At 39.4% G+C, this 17,104-nt stretch overlaps 2 protein-coding genes across 3 annotated transcripts in view; both read right to left on the bottom strand.

Annotated features, from left to right (window-relative positions):
- Positions 1–489: 489 nt before the first annotated feature.
- Positions 490–2,621, bottom strand: sf3b5 (splicing factor 3b, subunit 5). Its single transcript, XM_026190209.1, has 2 exons — positions 2,476–2,621; positions 490–1,121 (listed from the first exon to the last, which is right to left on the bottom strand). Exon 2 carries the CDS (start codon positions 1,093–1,095, stop codon positions 835–837), a length of 261 nt encoding a protein of 86 aa, XP_026045994.1. The 5' UTR covers positions 1,096–1,121; positions 2,476–2,621; the 3' UTR covers positions 490–834.
- An 11,526-nt stretch (positions 2,622–14,147) lies between these two features.
- oprm1 (opioid receptor, mu 1) overlaps positions 14,148–17,104 on the bottom strand; it is a 39,924-nt gene continuing 36,967 nt past the window's right edge. For both annotated transcript variants that reach the window (XM_026190342.1, XM_026190341.1), the window contains exon 6: positions 14,148–16,117. In XM_026190342.1, the coding sequence (XP_026046127.1) occupies positions 16,108–16,117 (10 nt within the window). In that variant the 3' untranslated portion in view covers positions 14,148–16,107. The remainder of the gene's footprint in view (positions 16,118–17,104) is intronic.

Below are 17,104 nucleotides of genomic sequence, written 5' to 3' on the forward strand. Positions count from 1 at the left end.
GTGCACACATTTTTCTTTTTAATGTGAGTGCCAAAGTACAAAAAAAAAAAAAAAAAAAAAAAAAAAAAACCTGATTCAGTGGAAACATAAATCCTTCCACCAAGACTGAATGACTTGGACATGAGCTGGCTTTCACAGCAACTACTTTCTATCCAACAGAACAGCTACAGGTAGTGTGGGAGTGTAACAGAAAGCACTTTCCACCTGATGAGCAGATATTCTTTTTGCACAAATTGTTCTCACTCCCCCTGTTGTGTCACAGGGATGAGCGGTAACCATGCCAAGAAACATTGGAACTGCTGTCCCTTTGTTGCTGCCCAACACTGTCAATACTAAATCAGTTTTTATTGGGTACAAACTTTTTTTCCTGATTTTTTTTTTTAAACTTACTGTATAAATTACTACATTGTAAATCACAACAGGTCAATGAATCCGAACCATTGGCCATTAAATCTAAATTCATGTAAATGCAATCAACAAGTGCTAAAATAGAAAAAGACAAATTTTAATGAAATCAAGAATACATCTCCATCCTTTAATGCAAACACATGCAGATGAAAGTACTACACCTTATACCTGCTTTCTATTATGTCCTCTGGTACATGTTCAGCTGTTAAAGCACTTTCACCTTTAAACAACTGTTTAGAAAACTGTGCTGGGCAAGAAAATATTTTGTTCTGGTCCATATAAAACCAAAAAAAAGAAAAAGTCTTCTCTTCTATAAGTACACAACGAATCCAGTAATGGTGGAGTCAAACAAGGATGCAGTAGCAGTTTTAGCTGGAATATTTTTTGTTTCTAACAAAAAGCATCCACTGCTCACTCCAGTGTGATCTAGGCATCATCAGGTTTATCTGCTGGTGGTCCACATGGCTGAAGCATCTTCTCCATCAGGTTGAAACGAACACGCGCTTTACTCTCGTTCTCAGCCACAGCAAAGTAATTCAGCAGGTCAAAATGTCCCATGTAGGAACAGTAGGAATCACGATGCTGATTGACCAGCCATTCCCACTTGCTGGTGTCGGCGTGTCCTGTGCCGATATACTTTGATTGAAGATGCTCCAGCTGACTGTGGATGTTGTAGCGGTCTGTCATTCTTGCTGAGATGAGTCCTGGAGGCTCTAGACAGGGGAAGAGATGAGAAAGAAGTTAGAATATAAATACAAAATAAATAAATTAAAAAAATATATATGCAAAGATGGATCACACAATGAGATAACAGGCTAAAGACTTTAAGATGGGCTATTAATCAAAGTCTGTATTCAATTAGAACTATAGCTTTTAAAGAAATTAACAGAAATGACTGCGACTGTGCTTTTTGTCTTTTAACAAAGGGTGAGGGTTCATATTTTGCCCTATTCTATAAATCCAGTGAATCCCCTTCCTTTGCACTGACACAATTTTGCCTCGCACTAAACACCCAGTGTTCCCTTCAGGTTTTGGCAGGTCAGCTCAACCAAAATGATATAAAGAGAGACTTTTTGGTCATCAAAACGAAAACCAATTCAGCTGTTTGGAATAACTTTGATTTTAAAAAGTGACAAAGAACAAGCAACACATTTTCATCATTGTTTAAAAAGCTCAAAAGTCTTACCAAGTTAAAGAATTGCAAGCTTAATACTGAGCTAAAATAACCATGATTATTGTGTTACAGTATTTTTATCCCTTATCCCACATATTGAGACTGTGTCCCACATTTTCACTGGCTCTGGTTTTCCAAATATAACACAGACAGTTTTCTAAGGTCTGGTTTTCATCCAGTGGTTGTTAAGAAATAGGAAGAGGTTGTCACCATCGATGAAGTGCAGATAAAGGTCGGATTTAGACTTCTGTGGGCAGTCTTTTTAACGTCTACGACACAACCTACGTAAGTCGCCGACCTCGTTGCTGTCATTGTGAATTTTGTTTTAGTAACAGTGTGGTCGTGTCCTGATGTTTTATATTTATTGCCAGCCATGGTAGAAACAAAGACTCGTTTTCTTTACCATCCGTTGTGCTTCTGAGTAAAGTCACATACCAAAAGCCGATTGATTCGGAGCCAAAATAAACACAATTTTAACCCGTTTAAGGGCTTGAAAGTATAGGGACCCATGAATGAAACGCTATCTAACAGCAACAGCACATGTGGACATCAGAAGAAACGTGCAGCTAAAAAGGAGACGTTCAGACGGAGAAGTTCAGTCATGTAACCTGAATATTTTTCTTGTATTTTGTATTTACGAGTCAAGCAATGCCACAACAAATGTTAACCCGATGAGTGATTATACTACTCTGAAGCAATTCAAACTTTATTTAAATTTGAAGTAAAAAGATTTCTATGTAAACAGAGAAATTCCTGCTAATGCTAATGTGAGGCTAATTAGCCAGTGTTAGCCTATTCACCGTATCTGTCAACTGCTCTCTAAATGTTCCTTTTAAAGTTAATATAATAACAAGGAAGACATTTTTTAAGTTGAAAATAGAAAGGATACTTACATAAAATGTCAGGAATTCAAACACGAAGGTAGGAGATGTAAATAAATTACACGACCGTCTCCAACTCAACACAGCACCACGGAGCGATCACTTCCGGTTGGTTCGCCCAGTAAAATGAACCGGAAAGGAACACAGACTGTAAACTCTGCGTTTCTCGTGTACATCTTAAACCAAATTTTATATATATATATATATATATATATATATATATATATATATATATATATATATATATATATATATATATATATATATATATATATATATACGAAGGTGCAATCCATTCACTTAACAGAAAAAAACTGTTGTTCTCTTAACCCGCAGGTAATTATATAATTTACAGAGAATAACAATAAATACATACATACTTACATAAAGAAACAAAACATCAAAACGTGACCTGTGTGCTTCTATTGGGATTTCTGAAATTTTATACAGTATATGAGGCAATGTTTATTTTACAAAAAATAAACAGCGGGGCACTGGCCCAGGATCACATGTTTTGCAGCTACAAACAAATGAAAACATCTGCTTATCATAGGTTTAAGCCTAACATTTAGTATGTAGGGAATAGTAAATAATGTGCACATTTGCAATGTAATGCACGCACACACACAATTAATATTACATAATAATAATAATAATCAGTCATATAATAGGGCGATCGTGGCTCAAGAGCTGGGAGTTCGCCTTGTAATCGGAAGGTTGCCGGTTCGAGCCCCAGCTTGAACAGTTTCGGTCGTTGTGTCCTTGGGCAAGACACTTCACCCGTTTCCTACTGGTGGTGTTCAGAGGGCCTGGTGGCGCCAGTGTCCGGCAGCCTCGCCTCTGTCAGTGCGCCCCAGGGTGGCTGTGGCTACAATGTAGCTTGCCATCACCAGTGTGTGGATGACTGGATGTGTAAAGTAATTTTCAGAAACAAATTATTGATCGACAACAAATTAAACTGGATAAACTGTGTCATCAGTCTGTTTAAAGCCCGGTCTATTATTGCTGACCGTGACCCCCCTCTCTATTCTGATTTCAAATTAATGCCTTTTAAAACGACATATAAGGGATGATTTGCACCAAGAGCAATCGATACTCTGAATAATGAGATGCTGTGATGTGTTTTTATCGTTGTATTGAAGTATTGTATATGTATATGTATGAATGTGGGTTCATTTGAAGCAACTTGATTGGTTGATTTATGACTTGGTGAAACAAAGACAATTTTCCATTGATTTGGTTAATAAAGCTATTCTATTCTATTTAATCATATAGACTGGGCTCTCGGGCACGGACACCTTTGCTAGAATGTCAGCGATGTAGTAGCTCATCCACCTCATGATCCATCATAATACAGAGGTTATTGTATTGTGTGAGGTGCAGAAAGAAAGTTTTGTTGTCACTGGCTGGCTTTATTGCAGAAACTCATAAGAATTGAAATCCACTGAGAAGTCAAGCAGGCTTATAAACATGTGGATCCAGGACAAATTAATGTCATTTCACTAAAACTGGACCTCCAGGAGAAGCAGTAATTCTTGTGAAAATGGAAAAATGTCCATGAAACAACAACTGTAACCTTGACATTGACAACGAGAACAATTTCAGTGAAGAACCATCAGGTGATCACTGTTTTACTAAAATCTGACCAATAGTCCAATTCAGTTTATTTATGTCATGCCAAATCACAATAGTTGCCTCAAGGTGCCTTTTATTGTAAGGTAAAGACCCTCCCACAATACAAAGAAAACAGCTTTATCACAAAGGAAAGTTTTAAGCCTAACCTTATAAGTAGAGAGGGCATCTGTCTCTCGAATAGTCGAATGGGACGAGTGATTCTTGTGAATTGTCGGAGCAAAGGATAACAGGGGCCTTGCCATTAGCTGTTTGACCCAATTAACTCAAAATGTGTTTGTCTCTGTTTGTGTTGCCTGTTTTCTGTTAAATTGCCAAATTTGTCTGTATGATGTTCTGTGGCTAGGTGCAAAGCGGTTATAGCTTAACCACAGACATTAGCGTTATGGCACTCATGGGTAGGATGATGAGCAATATTCCAGGCTCACCATTTAATTTTGAGCCAAAATCACCACATTTCTGAAATGTTTACTTATATTTTTGTGAACAGTTGGGCTCTATTCTCGTTATATAACATTAGATAACACTAGTGTGGCAATACATGTGGCACAAAAGTGCATGGTTTGCCTCACGGCAAGAAGGATTTCAGTTTGAATCCCGTCTGGGGCTGTTTTTGTGTAGAGTTTGCAGGTTCTCCCCATGTGGGTTCCTCCCACAGTCCCAAAATAAACATGGAGTTAAGTATACTGGTGCACAGCTGCAGTGCTAATTTTTTTTAACACAGTTTTGAAAATAAATCTGAGAGCTGCTGTTTTATGCTGATATTTGGACAACTAAAAACTCAAGGTACGGTTTAGGGTCATATCTACAAGTTGCTGACTCTAACTGACATTCCTTGGACTTTGGTGCCTGTGTTACTGCTATTTTATTCCTGGGGAATGTTAGTGTTTAGTCACAATGGTATTGGACACTTTAACTTTTTCACCTGACAATAAATGGATACATTTTATGAATACATAACAGGCTGTAATTTATCCCAAGGGCAGTGTGAATGTCATTAGGGTCCCAACTAAAGAAACAGAAAGGAAATAAACGTCGAGACTTCTGGTATGTGTCGCATTCAGATCATTTTCTGGGAGCCATGAAGGTCTTGTAAAAACTATTACTACATCTACTATAACATTTTACTGTCTGGCTGAACATTGTAAAATGCTTCTTTGGGGAAAACAATTTCAATCCAACATTTCTACAGAAACTATGAGCACATGACTCCTCGGCTTCATTAATTTTAATAGTTTTTGTGCATCTCATAGACTGTGTTCATCTCTAAGGCGTGATAACAGAAAGATGTGCGTTGAGGTTACCCGAAGGTAATTTTAATTTTTGCAAACACATTCTCCTGAGAGTTATATTTATTTTTATTACCAAACTTATTTTCAGTCCCAACCCTTTTAAGATAACATACTGCACTTTGGATGATTACCTGAATTTTTCATGTTCTTTATATTTTCAGTTTGGTTGATTGTTTATAGAGCTGAGTCATCTCTTTATTACTGTTCTGACACTGCCGTGGTCATCTGGGTAGCTGCAAAAATTGGTGTTTGCTGGTTTTACCCAAGAATGTTTCTGCTTTTGATCCCAGGAGCCGTATATGCAGCAATGAGTTGGATTTCGGCAACATTTAGAAATAACTAGAAATCTGGAAGAAATCACTGGAAAAACAGAATAGTGCCATCAAAGTTACATTCCTATGATGTGTCAGATCAGATCAGTATTTAGATACACAAAAGCGTTTTCCATGTTTTAGGACCATTTCATTAAGGTTTATTTTTACATTTGATTAAACTACAGAAGACAACATACCACATTGAATTATGTCCCATGAGGACTGCTCTTCACTATCAACAGTCTAGCTCACTCGTTCTGTAGAAAAATATCTGATGAAAATAACGTTGCATGATGGATTATAGCAATAAAACAGGAAGGTGCATTTATCAAACTGAACCCCAGGGATGATATTCTCTTTTTTTTTTTTTTGTCTGTCCTGTTTGGCTCTTTTGCCATCAGAATTATTGTCTAAAGGTGAAGAAAGATGCCCAACGGATTTACTTTACCAAATGGACCGTCCCAGCCTTGCCGTAATGGTCTATTTGATTCACCCTTTATTGTTTATTTTATTTTATTTTTACTTGTTAAATATGGGACAGACTGGGGAAAAGAAAGGGGAGAAAGAAAGAGGGAAAGAAAAACAGCGGGGAAGAGGGACGGGGATAAAGGGCAAAAAACAAAAAAACAACAAAATAAGCAGACAAAAAATACATATATCAATCACCTGGATCACCTGTTGAGAAAGAAAAAAGAGAAAACAAGCAGAAGAAAGAGAAAAAAAAGAGCAACATAATAAACAACATCACGATGATCTATGTGAATATAACAGTAAATACTAAATATTAAACATTATTTTGCAGCACGTAAGATCGACAGCGCACAGTGTGCTTTGAGGTAGGAGCCAAAAAGGGTGTAGTTTGTGTTTGTGAGCACCCGTGTGTACACATGTGAGCATGAGCGCGCTTGTATTTAAAAGGTTCCTTTATGTAATGATCTGTTAGAGGGTGTAGGGAGCCACAGCCCCGTCCACCAGGGCATGAAGCAGGTATGGAGGAGATCAAGACTCCAGACATCCAGAGGCCCTCAGAACACAAGAGACGAAGGAAGACCAACAGAGGGGCAGCCGCGCCACTGTCCCAGAAAGAGCTGAGGAGAACCCCAGGCTCCAGGCCCCGACAAGCAGCCACCAAGGAGTGAGCCGGTGTGTACCCGGATGCCCATCCCTAGACACAAAGAACCACCAACGCACCGATGTCCGAGGGCGTCTGCCACTGGCAGGGGAAGTGGTGGGGGGAGATAGGCCTCCAGAGAGGTGACATCTGATACCCGACCTGACATATGGACACAGACAAACAGGCACACACAGATACAAACAACCATTCTCACCCTCATGCTCTCATAATTACTCAACACTCACCCAACGTGGAGACAGACATAGAGAGACACTGTACACACAATCACACTCCCCAAGCGTACTCTAAGCCCCAGGTCTAGGTACCCTTGCCCCCGGAGGGGGAAACTGCACCAAGACCCAGGTAGTGTTACCCTTTTCCCTGGGGTGGAGAGAAGCAGACCGCCCCGGCTCGGCAGTAGCAGGGAGGCCCCACATTCCAGACCCCAATCGGACGGCCAACTCCTCCTCCCAGCCCCCCTGCTCCAGCAGGCCGCAGAGAACAGGGTTGTGAGAAGACTCCAAACCTCCCTCCACCCGCTCATTGTAGTGTTGATGCATGTGTGTTCTAAGTGCATTTAAAACCCAGGAGGGCATGGAGCTACCTGCCAGAGAGCAGCAGGTAAGCGCATAGCCCCTCCTGATAGCCCTCAGTGTCTACATGTATTTAAAATTGGGAGGTGGGCAACGATGCCAGGGGTGAGGTTGTACACCCTGATGGTCTTTTGGAGTCCGTGTGGCGTGCCCACCCCCAAGATCCTATATGTATGTGTAATGAGAGTGTGAGTGATGTGAATGTCTAAGTTGTGAGATAAAATTGAGGCACAGGCAGCCAGAAGGGGACAGAGGGGGGGGATGCCTCCCCTGCACCCTGGTGACACACCTTTACCCCAAGGCCCTGCATGTGTGGGTGATTGTGGTGGAGCGGGAAGAGGGAGGCAGCTGGAGATGGGGAGGGAAGGAAGGAAGGGGCAAGTGACCCCTCTCTGGGGCCAGCTCCCCCGCTGAACCCCAGGGATGATATTCTCAACAGCACATCCTGGCAGAAACCACTGGTACGGAAAACAAAGCCGGGTGACACCTTAGCTGTGGTGGAGATGGGATGTTGTTGACATTGCTTGTGGCTTTGCATATAACAGAGAAGCATGCAGAGTTTAGCAAAGCTGAAGGATAAAAACTCTCCAGCCTCTTGAGACTCTAATCCCTCGGTATGAACTGAATGCAAAATAAGTGCAGCGGACTGTTAAAAGGGTTTGGCGACAATGTGAATAAAGGCATGATTATTATGCTCAGTCTTCTGGTGTCCGCTTGAAGGTGCAACAGTGAGATAGAAGGTGTAGAAAAATAGGTGCCGCCAATAAAGCCTGTTAAATTATTCCAGTCTGTAGCACTCTGTTGTTCAGTATTCAACAGTTTTCATAACCTGCACTGCATTTTAAGTGGACAACATACAACTGAATATAATATAATATTTATATAAAAAAACTTTGTCTGAAAAAAGAGCAGAATTTAACAGAAATAGTAAAGAGGTTTAAGAATTAGGGTTTTTTCAGTTTTTTTTTTTTTTAAAAGAAATTCCTTGGTAATCTTTGTTGATTGACTGACAGAGTGGTGTAGTGGTTAGCACTGTCACCTCACAATAGCAAGGTCCTGGGTTTAAATCCATTCTGTGGTCTTTCAGTGTGGAGTTTGCATGTTGGAGAAGTGGAAGAAGATAGGTGGATAACAGATCTGTGTTACCAGAGGATAAACTTAGACTGCAATTAGTATGAGAAATAAACAAGCTAAATCTACTAACAATAAACAAGCCTCAAAGCCCAGTGCCATAATTATAATAAACTGGGATCTGAAAAAATGAACTGACAAGCAAAGCAATCATTCATTTGACTTGTCTGATCTTGATGTGTAAGAAAATGCAACAAAGCTTTTTCTAGTCCAAGTCACTCACTTTTATCTCTTCATGTGTGAATTTCAGAAGTGCTGGAATGATTTTTTTGTTGGAGGGTCTGGTTAGAGAGCAAACCTGCGCAATTTATGCAGAATTTTTATGTATCCACCAGGAAGACCTTGATGTTAGAAAGTGTGTCAAGTAGTGTTGAAAGTTTCTTTGTAGCTGGTATTACAACATCTGCTGAAAAGCCCTTAATAAAAGTCCCAAAGTGTGTAACTGTCTTGCAATGTGTGGAAGAAAATGTCATGCAAGTTTTAAATAATGGGTGCTGTAAATATATGAAAAGAAATTATATGAGTACAGACAGATTATATATGTGTTTCCAGTAGTTTTATGGGTTTTTTTGGCTTTCCAATCAAAAACAAAAAATATGTAAATTTTTATCCCACTCTGAGAAAGTTACACCTATGGCAAAATAACAGCTGCTGGGATGTGATAATCAAACTTTGATAGCCAATCTTTTAGTGAGCTGGGACCTGGAAAGTGCAAAGCAAAGCACTAGCGGAGAACAGGGTAATGAAATCAGGTGGATTGATGGGAATATTACCTGACTGGATGGTTCCCGTGCCCCACAGTCTCGTTGAGTAACAGCATAGTAAGAAATGGAGTCAGCGATATTTCCATTGATTTAAACCCGGGCTCATTCCCAACCACCGTGCACTGGAGATAGACAGGGAAGCACAAGAAAACTACACCCTGTTGGGTACTCAGAGTCGTGGTTGGTTGGAGGACTGACAAACGGAGGCAACTTATTGGTCAGATGACAAACTGCCCACTTTTTGCTGGATGGCTGGTTTATTGGCAACTAGAGCCATAAGGTGGTGGCAGTTTTGTGGGACTCAGTGGTCTGTCACGCTGATTTGCTTAGATAAGCTCGACCAGCTGGCTGTTTTTTTGCTGGCTTGCTCTGTGTCTTTCCTCCATGACTTTCATTTCCTCGCCACACCTGAGATTCTGACTGTGGCATCTGGCTCTCACCCTCCCTATGTGCTGTGAGCCATTGCAGTAAAATGCTATGTTCCTCTCCATCAAATGAGGAGCGCCAGCTAGCCATTTATCTAAGAGTGTGAAATAGCCTGAGGAAAGCACTGCTCTATGAAAGCGCAGAGGAGCGCTGGGGTATCAAGGCCTGAAGGACTTAAATTGGATTCGACACAGCCCCGAACACACAAACTCACTCCTTTTTGACCCTCCTTGTTTGAGATTTCATAACAGATTTATGTTTTTTGCTGCTATGAAACAAATGAAAAATAAAGTCATTAGTCTTTCTATTTCTTACATGCTTCAATCATGCAGGAGTTTGTTATTAGAAAGCAGCACATGGTTTTCCCACCAGGTAAGCAGGTAAGACTGCATGACTCTGAAACAAATAGAAGCCATATTTAAGTAAGTAAAAAATAGTTTATTTCACTAATGAAGCCAAGACTATTGGAGATGATGCGATGCAAGTCTTTAGTCTAAACAAATTGAAGTTTATTAATGAGACCATAAATCTCAGTGAAGGCTTATTAAAGAGTAAATGTTTGTTTTGCATTTATTTTGTCTTTCATAAATCTTCTATTTCTCATAATAACAACTCATAAAAATGTCCCCTTGTTTATGTTTCTTGCTCACTATTAATACAAAAGCAACCATTTACATGGGTGGATTACACATGAGACATATTTCTTTTGGATAATCCACAAACATAAACGTTTAGCATTCAAGAGAAAGAGAAAGCTTTCTGTTTGTTTTACTAAATTGAAATGTTCGCGTGCATCACAAATATCTTATCAAATTTGTCCAGTTTTGAAAAAAGATTATCAGAAAGAGTGCATTTGCATACATAACTTATCAGCTCTCCCCTGCATGCACAAGCGCATATTAGGTTTCCAGACTGGAGCATGAAATAGGTCACGGTATTGTGTTTTTGTATTATTTTATACAACACAGACCCTTGATTTTGTCCCCAAGACAAAGGTTTAACCTTTTAAATATCAAGTTATTAAACTTGGATTTTGGGGGATTAGGTTTGTTTTGGTTGATTGGCTTTCCATATGGAAAAGGGCAGATTCACAACATCGGGTCTGGGTGAGGTCTCGGTCTCTGCAGGAAGACGGGACAATCACTGTCACTTCGTAATAATTTCTATGACAGGATAAATCATGCTGCCAAGTCCAATAAGGCAATGTCTGGCTCCTGAGCAGCCGCTTACATGACAAGATGGGGTTTGAAGCATCTATGCAGCAAATACATGCTGTGAATACTTCCATGCACTTCTGAAACCATGATGATGTGTACAACCCTCGTGCACATTACACAGACATGCTAAGACTGAATGGAGTCTATATTGATAAAAATTATAAGTTTTGAGCATAGCTGTATTTTAGACAAAAAAGTGATGTGGCAATCTGGGACATCTTTCCAATATGTTTGGAAATAGCCTCTCTAAATCATTTCTTTTTCTTTTTTTTTATGCAGCTATCCAGACAATCAGTCCCAGAGTGAGCAAAATGAAATGCTGCTGAAACAGTTTTCAGTCCTTTTAAAATGCCCTGTTTTACTTTCCCTTGACACTTGGTAACACATATTACGCCATACTGCACCATATGTCAAGCGTGTGCCCTCTTGCTGAGTGAGAGCACTGCAAACGAAATGCACCTGGCCATAATCAGGCCCAACAGCTGAGAAAACTAGCATTTCAAATGTACAAGGGAGACACAATAGATTTTAGATGGTTTTCATTTGCATGTGAATCCTTGAACATTGAATAACATTTAAGAGAATTACAAGCAGAATTGCTAAAAAGAAAAAAAAGATAAAAAAAAACTTTAACAGCACTTTTTATTGTATTGGGGAAAAAAAGAACAAATACATGACCACAACACGTGCTCGCTGAGTGTTATTAATATGTCAAGCTTACAGGGCACTTGTGGTGTTATTACAGCAGACTGAAGGAACATACCAAAGAAAAAAAAATGCACCACATAGTTTTTAGCCACTGCTGCAGTGCACAGGTGCTCATAGGGGACTCATTACCCATTCCTCACATACAGGTACAAATTTGGCAGCGGTTCCAGACTTTTGAAAAAAGATGCCGCATGATGACACCCACGTTTGCTTCCTGACTACATGTGCTTTCCTGACTCATTCACATTTTCTACAACCAGCCAATCCTCTGCCTTCTGCTTCCACTGGCACGTGCATGCCCAGCATCCGCGAGTGGTCCTGGCGTTAGTGTTTTCAGGCATATTAGTGAATGTAAATTTCTTCTGAATGTGTGGATGTATAGCCTTATGTTGAAATCTTGTCATTTTTAAAAGTTAACATCACTCTGAGGTGATGCAGCACCCAAAGGCTGACATGTGAAATTTCCAAATGTCGCAGCAATATGTTTATAGATTATCTGGTGATAAATTATAGTGGTAGGAGGTAATGCGTGATTAATGGGAGAAAACACTCCAGCTGCTGAATGTGAGTTAAAAATGTATTTTGTATAGTTCATTTTTCCTCATGATCTGTTTCTGTTGTCAGTATTTGTATTTGTCTCTGGGTTCACAGACCAGCTGCACTGTGTTTAATTTGAGTGTGGAAAACATTCTTGTTTTTGAATACAAGGAAGACTGGAATGTAGATAATGTTTTATTTAAATGCAAGAATAAAGGTAGTTCAGTTAGATTTAATGACACTTTAATCCATAGACAACAACCAGATAACTGCAATATTACATGTACAGTGTTACAGAGAGCCATCCATAAATCATAAATTCTTGTTTTTAACATTAAATCACAAGACATGTCACTTTAAGACCAGAATACATTTTTTATAATTCTCATAAATAACAAAATAAAGAAGAGAGAGTTTCATGGCAGCACATGTACAGCTCAAGGACGGTAATGACTCAGTTCTAGGTGCACTCGGAGTCAGATGTTGCATCTTGCACATGTTAAATGTACCTTGCTGACCTTCAGGGTGGATAGTGTAATGTTTTTCTTCATTTAAATGGAATTAGAGTATCATCATCTTAATGTAGCTGCACACATGCAGTTAGAAAGCGTAAAGGTGAAAGACGTTTCACCTCGCTATTTTTTGTTTTTCGAGTTGTTCAGGCAAGAGTCAATTTAAAATTGCAGGATAGGTTATTGGTTTTGGCGAATGGTGTGCTCTCCAGAGAGGCTCTCTAGTTATTACTGAATCAATGGATCCTTGATTTTTAGCAGAAGTAGATCAAAGCAGGCTTCTTGTTTGTAGCAGCAACCTTCAGTTTTGTGGACTGAAACCATTTCACCTACAGTCAGCTGGTTAAAGTAAGCTAAAGAATATTGAAAACAGGGTCTTAAATATGAACTTTACTGCTACATATATGATCAAATACTACTGAGCTTCTAGTGCTTGAATTCTGAGACCAGCCTGAGTCTTTTTAGCTCTATAAGTGGGTTGAGGCTTTTAAGTTGGTAGCAGATTACAAATGTTGTGCTATTTTAGGTAATATTAGTTTGGTTTGCTTCCTCTTATGTTTCGTTTTTCCAAGCCTGTTTGTCTTCCTCTGACTGCTCCTGTAAAATGATTTCAACAATTACTTCATACAAACACAAACAAATGCATGAAAGACAACTTTTAAATACAACAATGCCATGCATAAAGCTTCAGCATTGGAGATATTTAAACAGATTGCCTGGCTCGCTGATATTTAATTATTTGCAACACTAGACTAAACCTAAACTTTTCTAGCATGTATGCTTTTTCGGCATAACAAATTTTCTTGTTATACAATGTGCAGAAGGACATCATTCACCCTGAGGAGATCATTAATCTACGACACAGTTAACAAATGTGGCAAATTCTCAGCTCTCACACTCAGCTATAGCCACTCTTCAAGTTATCTAAACAGGAATTTCTCTAGACTTCAGGTGGAAACATAGTCTGATTAAAACCCTTCCTCCCTTTGTTTGCTGCTACAACTGTTCATTCCTGGCCTGAAACGCTGCACAAAAGCTGACATTTGACTCCTTTGTTTACATGATGTGTTTTGTGAAATGAAACATAATGTTCTCGTTGCCAAATGAAGAACACATTGCGCATGAGATACAACATTTGACAGCTCATGCACCACAGAGTAAATTTTGCTGCTATTTTGAAGCTTGATGGGCTGCGAAGAATCATCTACAGTTTAGTCTTTCACACTGAAGCAGTATGCACAGTGTGCCATCCTCGTATAGCATTTTTCATCAAAAACAATTTGCAAAGTTAAACTCTCTGTGTACAACAATTTACATACACAGTATTCTGATTTGCACACGTCCCGATTAAAAGCAGATTTAATAAGATATATATATATATATATATATATATATATATATATATATATATATATATATATAGATATATATATATATATGCATATATAGTGTAGGACCACACTGATTTTAATGATTTCACATTCATTAAAAAAAGCGACAGAATACTTACAATATTTTACATGGCAGATTAATACAATCATTTACTTTTACAGATCCTTAGAAAAAAATACCAGTACATTGAATATCGCGTAGAGCTACTATGAAAAAAGGCGCTCAAGTTTGGCATATGGCACAACACGTAGGCACAAGCAATTCTAGTGATTACAACAGGTGTTACTGTCCCGCTTGGCTAAACTTTTTCAGAGAAGTGACTCCACTTCAACCCATACCTGTTGTAATGGCTGCTTAACTATACACTGGTAAAAGCATACGTCTGCACTATTTGCTGCAACAGCACACACTGAAGGTTGTGCAGGACAGGCTGATGAAAGCTTTTTGCTGGTTTAGAGCATCCAGGATGCACTGTGGTAAACAAATAGACATTCGTACATATGTCAGAGTTTGCAGAGAAAGTACAATACTGTACTACATCTGTGCTTCATGGTGAAATCGTTACTGAGTGCAGTGCAACTCACAACTCATCTTCTTGAAGTGGCCAAAGTTTGAACGGCACTACGTAGATCACTCGACGGAAAATTCTGCTAATCAGGTGTAAAAGTGAAAAGCTGCTGATCTGATATAGAAGCAGTGTGAGGCGCTGTAATTAGCTATGAAAGACATTTTCTCTACGATCATGTCTTCATGCAGTGACAGAGGAAAAGAACCAACGATAAGCAGATCCTGTGCCGCGCAGCAACACGGTGATCTGTTCTTTTTAGACATCTGGAAAAAAAGTGGCAGACTGGTGTGAAGCCATATGAGCTTGACAAATACAATTAACTGATTTATTTTTTACACTATAATGAATTCGTTAATACGAGACTTTGATGAATGGGGCAGCTCTGTACAAAGCAGAAAGAACAAAACAAGACACATATACGTATCGGTGGCTTGTGAAAGTGGCTTTTATAGTTCTGTCAGTATATTTTTATGTTTACCACACATATTGAATCTGCGTAGTCCATACAATACTAATGTAACACAAATAGTTTTACCTCTCAACTTAGTGCAGAAACTTCAATTCAGACACCCTGATGTGGTAATGACGGTTTTCTTTGAGTATAACTTGTATGAGTTGAGTATGACTACACGGTGGAGGTCCCCCCTGCAAATGTTAAAAACAACCGTTCTTCTATATACATTTGTATGTGAGGTATGTGCATTCCTTTTAATCAGATGTGGTGGTGGGGGGGGGGGGGGGGGGGGGGGGGGTTGTTTTGTTTTAAAATAACACAGTGAAGGCTCCTGTACTGTCGGCAGTCCACATTAAAACAAAACCTGCTGCCATTTTAGGTTTCCAGCTACCTCGAGGCCACCTGGGCTGTAAGAAGGGGATTCAGCAGTATAGCATTGTTATCTCCTTTGACAAATTTTGTTGCATCTTAGTTGAATATTTTGCAAATCTCCTTTTGGCACAGTGATAGGCTAAAGACGGCTTATTCTCCCATGTGTCTCCTAATCATAGATCCTGAGGTCTATCATTTTTTGGCCCTGCAGGTGTGGAGCTGTTAACAGATTGAATTTAGGGATTGTTTTAGCTTAGACTCACACAGAGCTACATTTGAAACATGTGCATCCAGTAAAAAAAAACAAACATGCCACAAATCCACTTCACAAACAGTCCGGATGTGCTACCCAATCAATGTAACCAGTGTGTAAAAAAGCTTGCACAGCCATGTAGTTAGGTACACTAGCTGGCAGAGTAGTGGCCTGATGCAGTTACGCATTCTGGCTAAAATGTTCTGTGCTGTTGTGTCTTAGCCGTGTCCTGAATGGTTGTGTGAATGTGGCTTATGTGTACGTGGATAATCAGAGCCCCGTGGTGACCTGGGTGACTTCTGAGTTGAGATCGTCATTGGGAACACTGCCACAACAGCGAGAGTCCACTGACGACCCCTCCAAGGCTAGTCATACCTGCAGAGAAAGAAAGGATGTTTATCTTATTACACACTTTGTGAACCCATGGCCATGAGTTCACTAGAAATTCTTGGATAACTTTGAGGTTTGGCGATAAATTCATTATTGCTTTGTTGCTGAGAGTTTGATACTGCTTTTATCTTTGTAAAGCAAACATGACTGTTTCATTTAATGGTAGGTCCGGACATAGACACAAATTAAATGTAAACAAGAAGCACTGCAGTGAAGTGCAAGAAGTGCAGTCAGAGCTCAGCTCGCTAAATATTATGGAGACAAATTTACTTTTGTGGAAATGTTGTACATGCTTTCAAAAAGTGCATTGTACTTTGTTGTTATTAATGCGTTTAATAAAGAACCAAAAAAAAAGAATTATAAGAATTATAACAAATACATTTGAACCGAAAATGGCATATTTTTGAGTAAGGACTTGATCCTAATAGGTCCATCTGATAGGAGGATAAACTGAGATAGAAAGTGTACCCTACCATTGCAATTTCGAGACCCTTCAGTAGTCATATTAGTAGCAGTTATACACGTCAGAGTGGGAGCATAGAGGGCTGGGCTGGGACTGGGTTTAAAAGCCCACCAGTGAGAGGAGCATAATAAGAAACAGGTGAACGCAATCAGACGTTAATGAAGATAGTGAGAGAACAATGGGGGGAAATAAAAGCACCAAACGCCACATGAGAACATATTCTTCAAAATGTCTCACACGAAATGAACAGAAAACACTGAGAGGGGGAACGCAAAAGGCACAGGAATAAAGGAAGGGAAGAAATAAAACAAGGAGCTGCAACAGAAACCATCAGTTTGACAAAATCCCCCACTGGGTGAAATAAGCCTCAAACCATGGCAGAGCCTTCACCATGTTTATGCTTTGATTTTTCACACTGCAGCCAGTGAGAAATGACTCTTTCCCTCTCTTAAGAAAGCCTTCTCTATTGCCACCCTTGTATAGAGACCTTTACTGATGAGGCTACAGTG

The sequence above is a fragment of the Astatotilapia calliptera genome, chromosome 13, assembly GCF_900246225.1.
Source record: "Astatotilapia calliptera chromosome 13, fAstCal1.2, whole genome shotgun sequence".
Lineage (NCBI taxonomy): Eukaryota > Metazoa > Chordata > Actinopteri > Cichliformes > Cichlidae > Astatotilapia > Astatotilapia calliptera.

Bases quoted from the DNA above. Each gene is read 5' to 3' on its own strand.
- sf3b5 (XM_026190209.1), bottom strand. From the start codon at position 1,095: ATGACAGACCGCTACAACATCCACAGTCAGCTGGAGCATCTTCAATCA.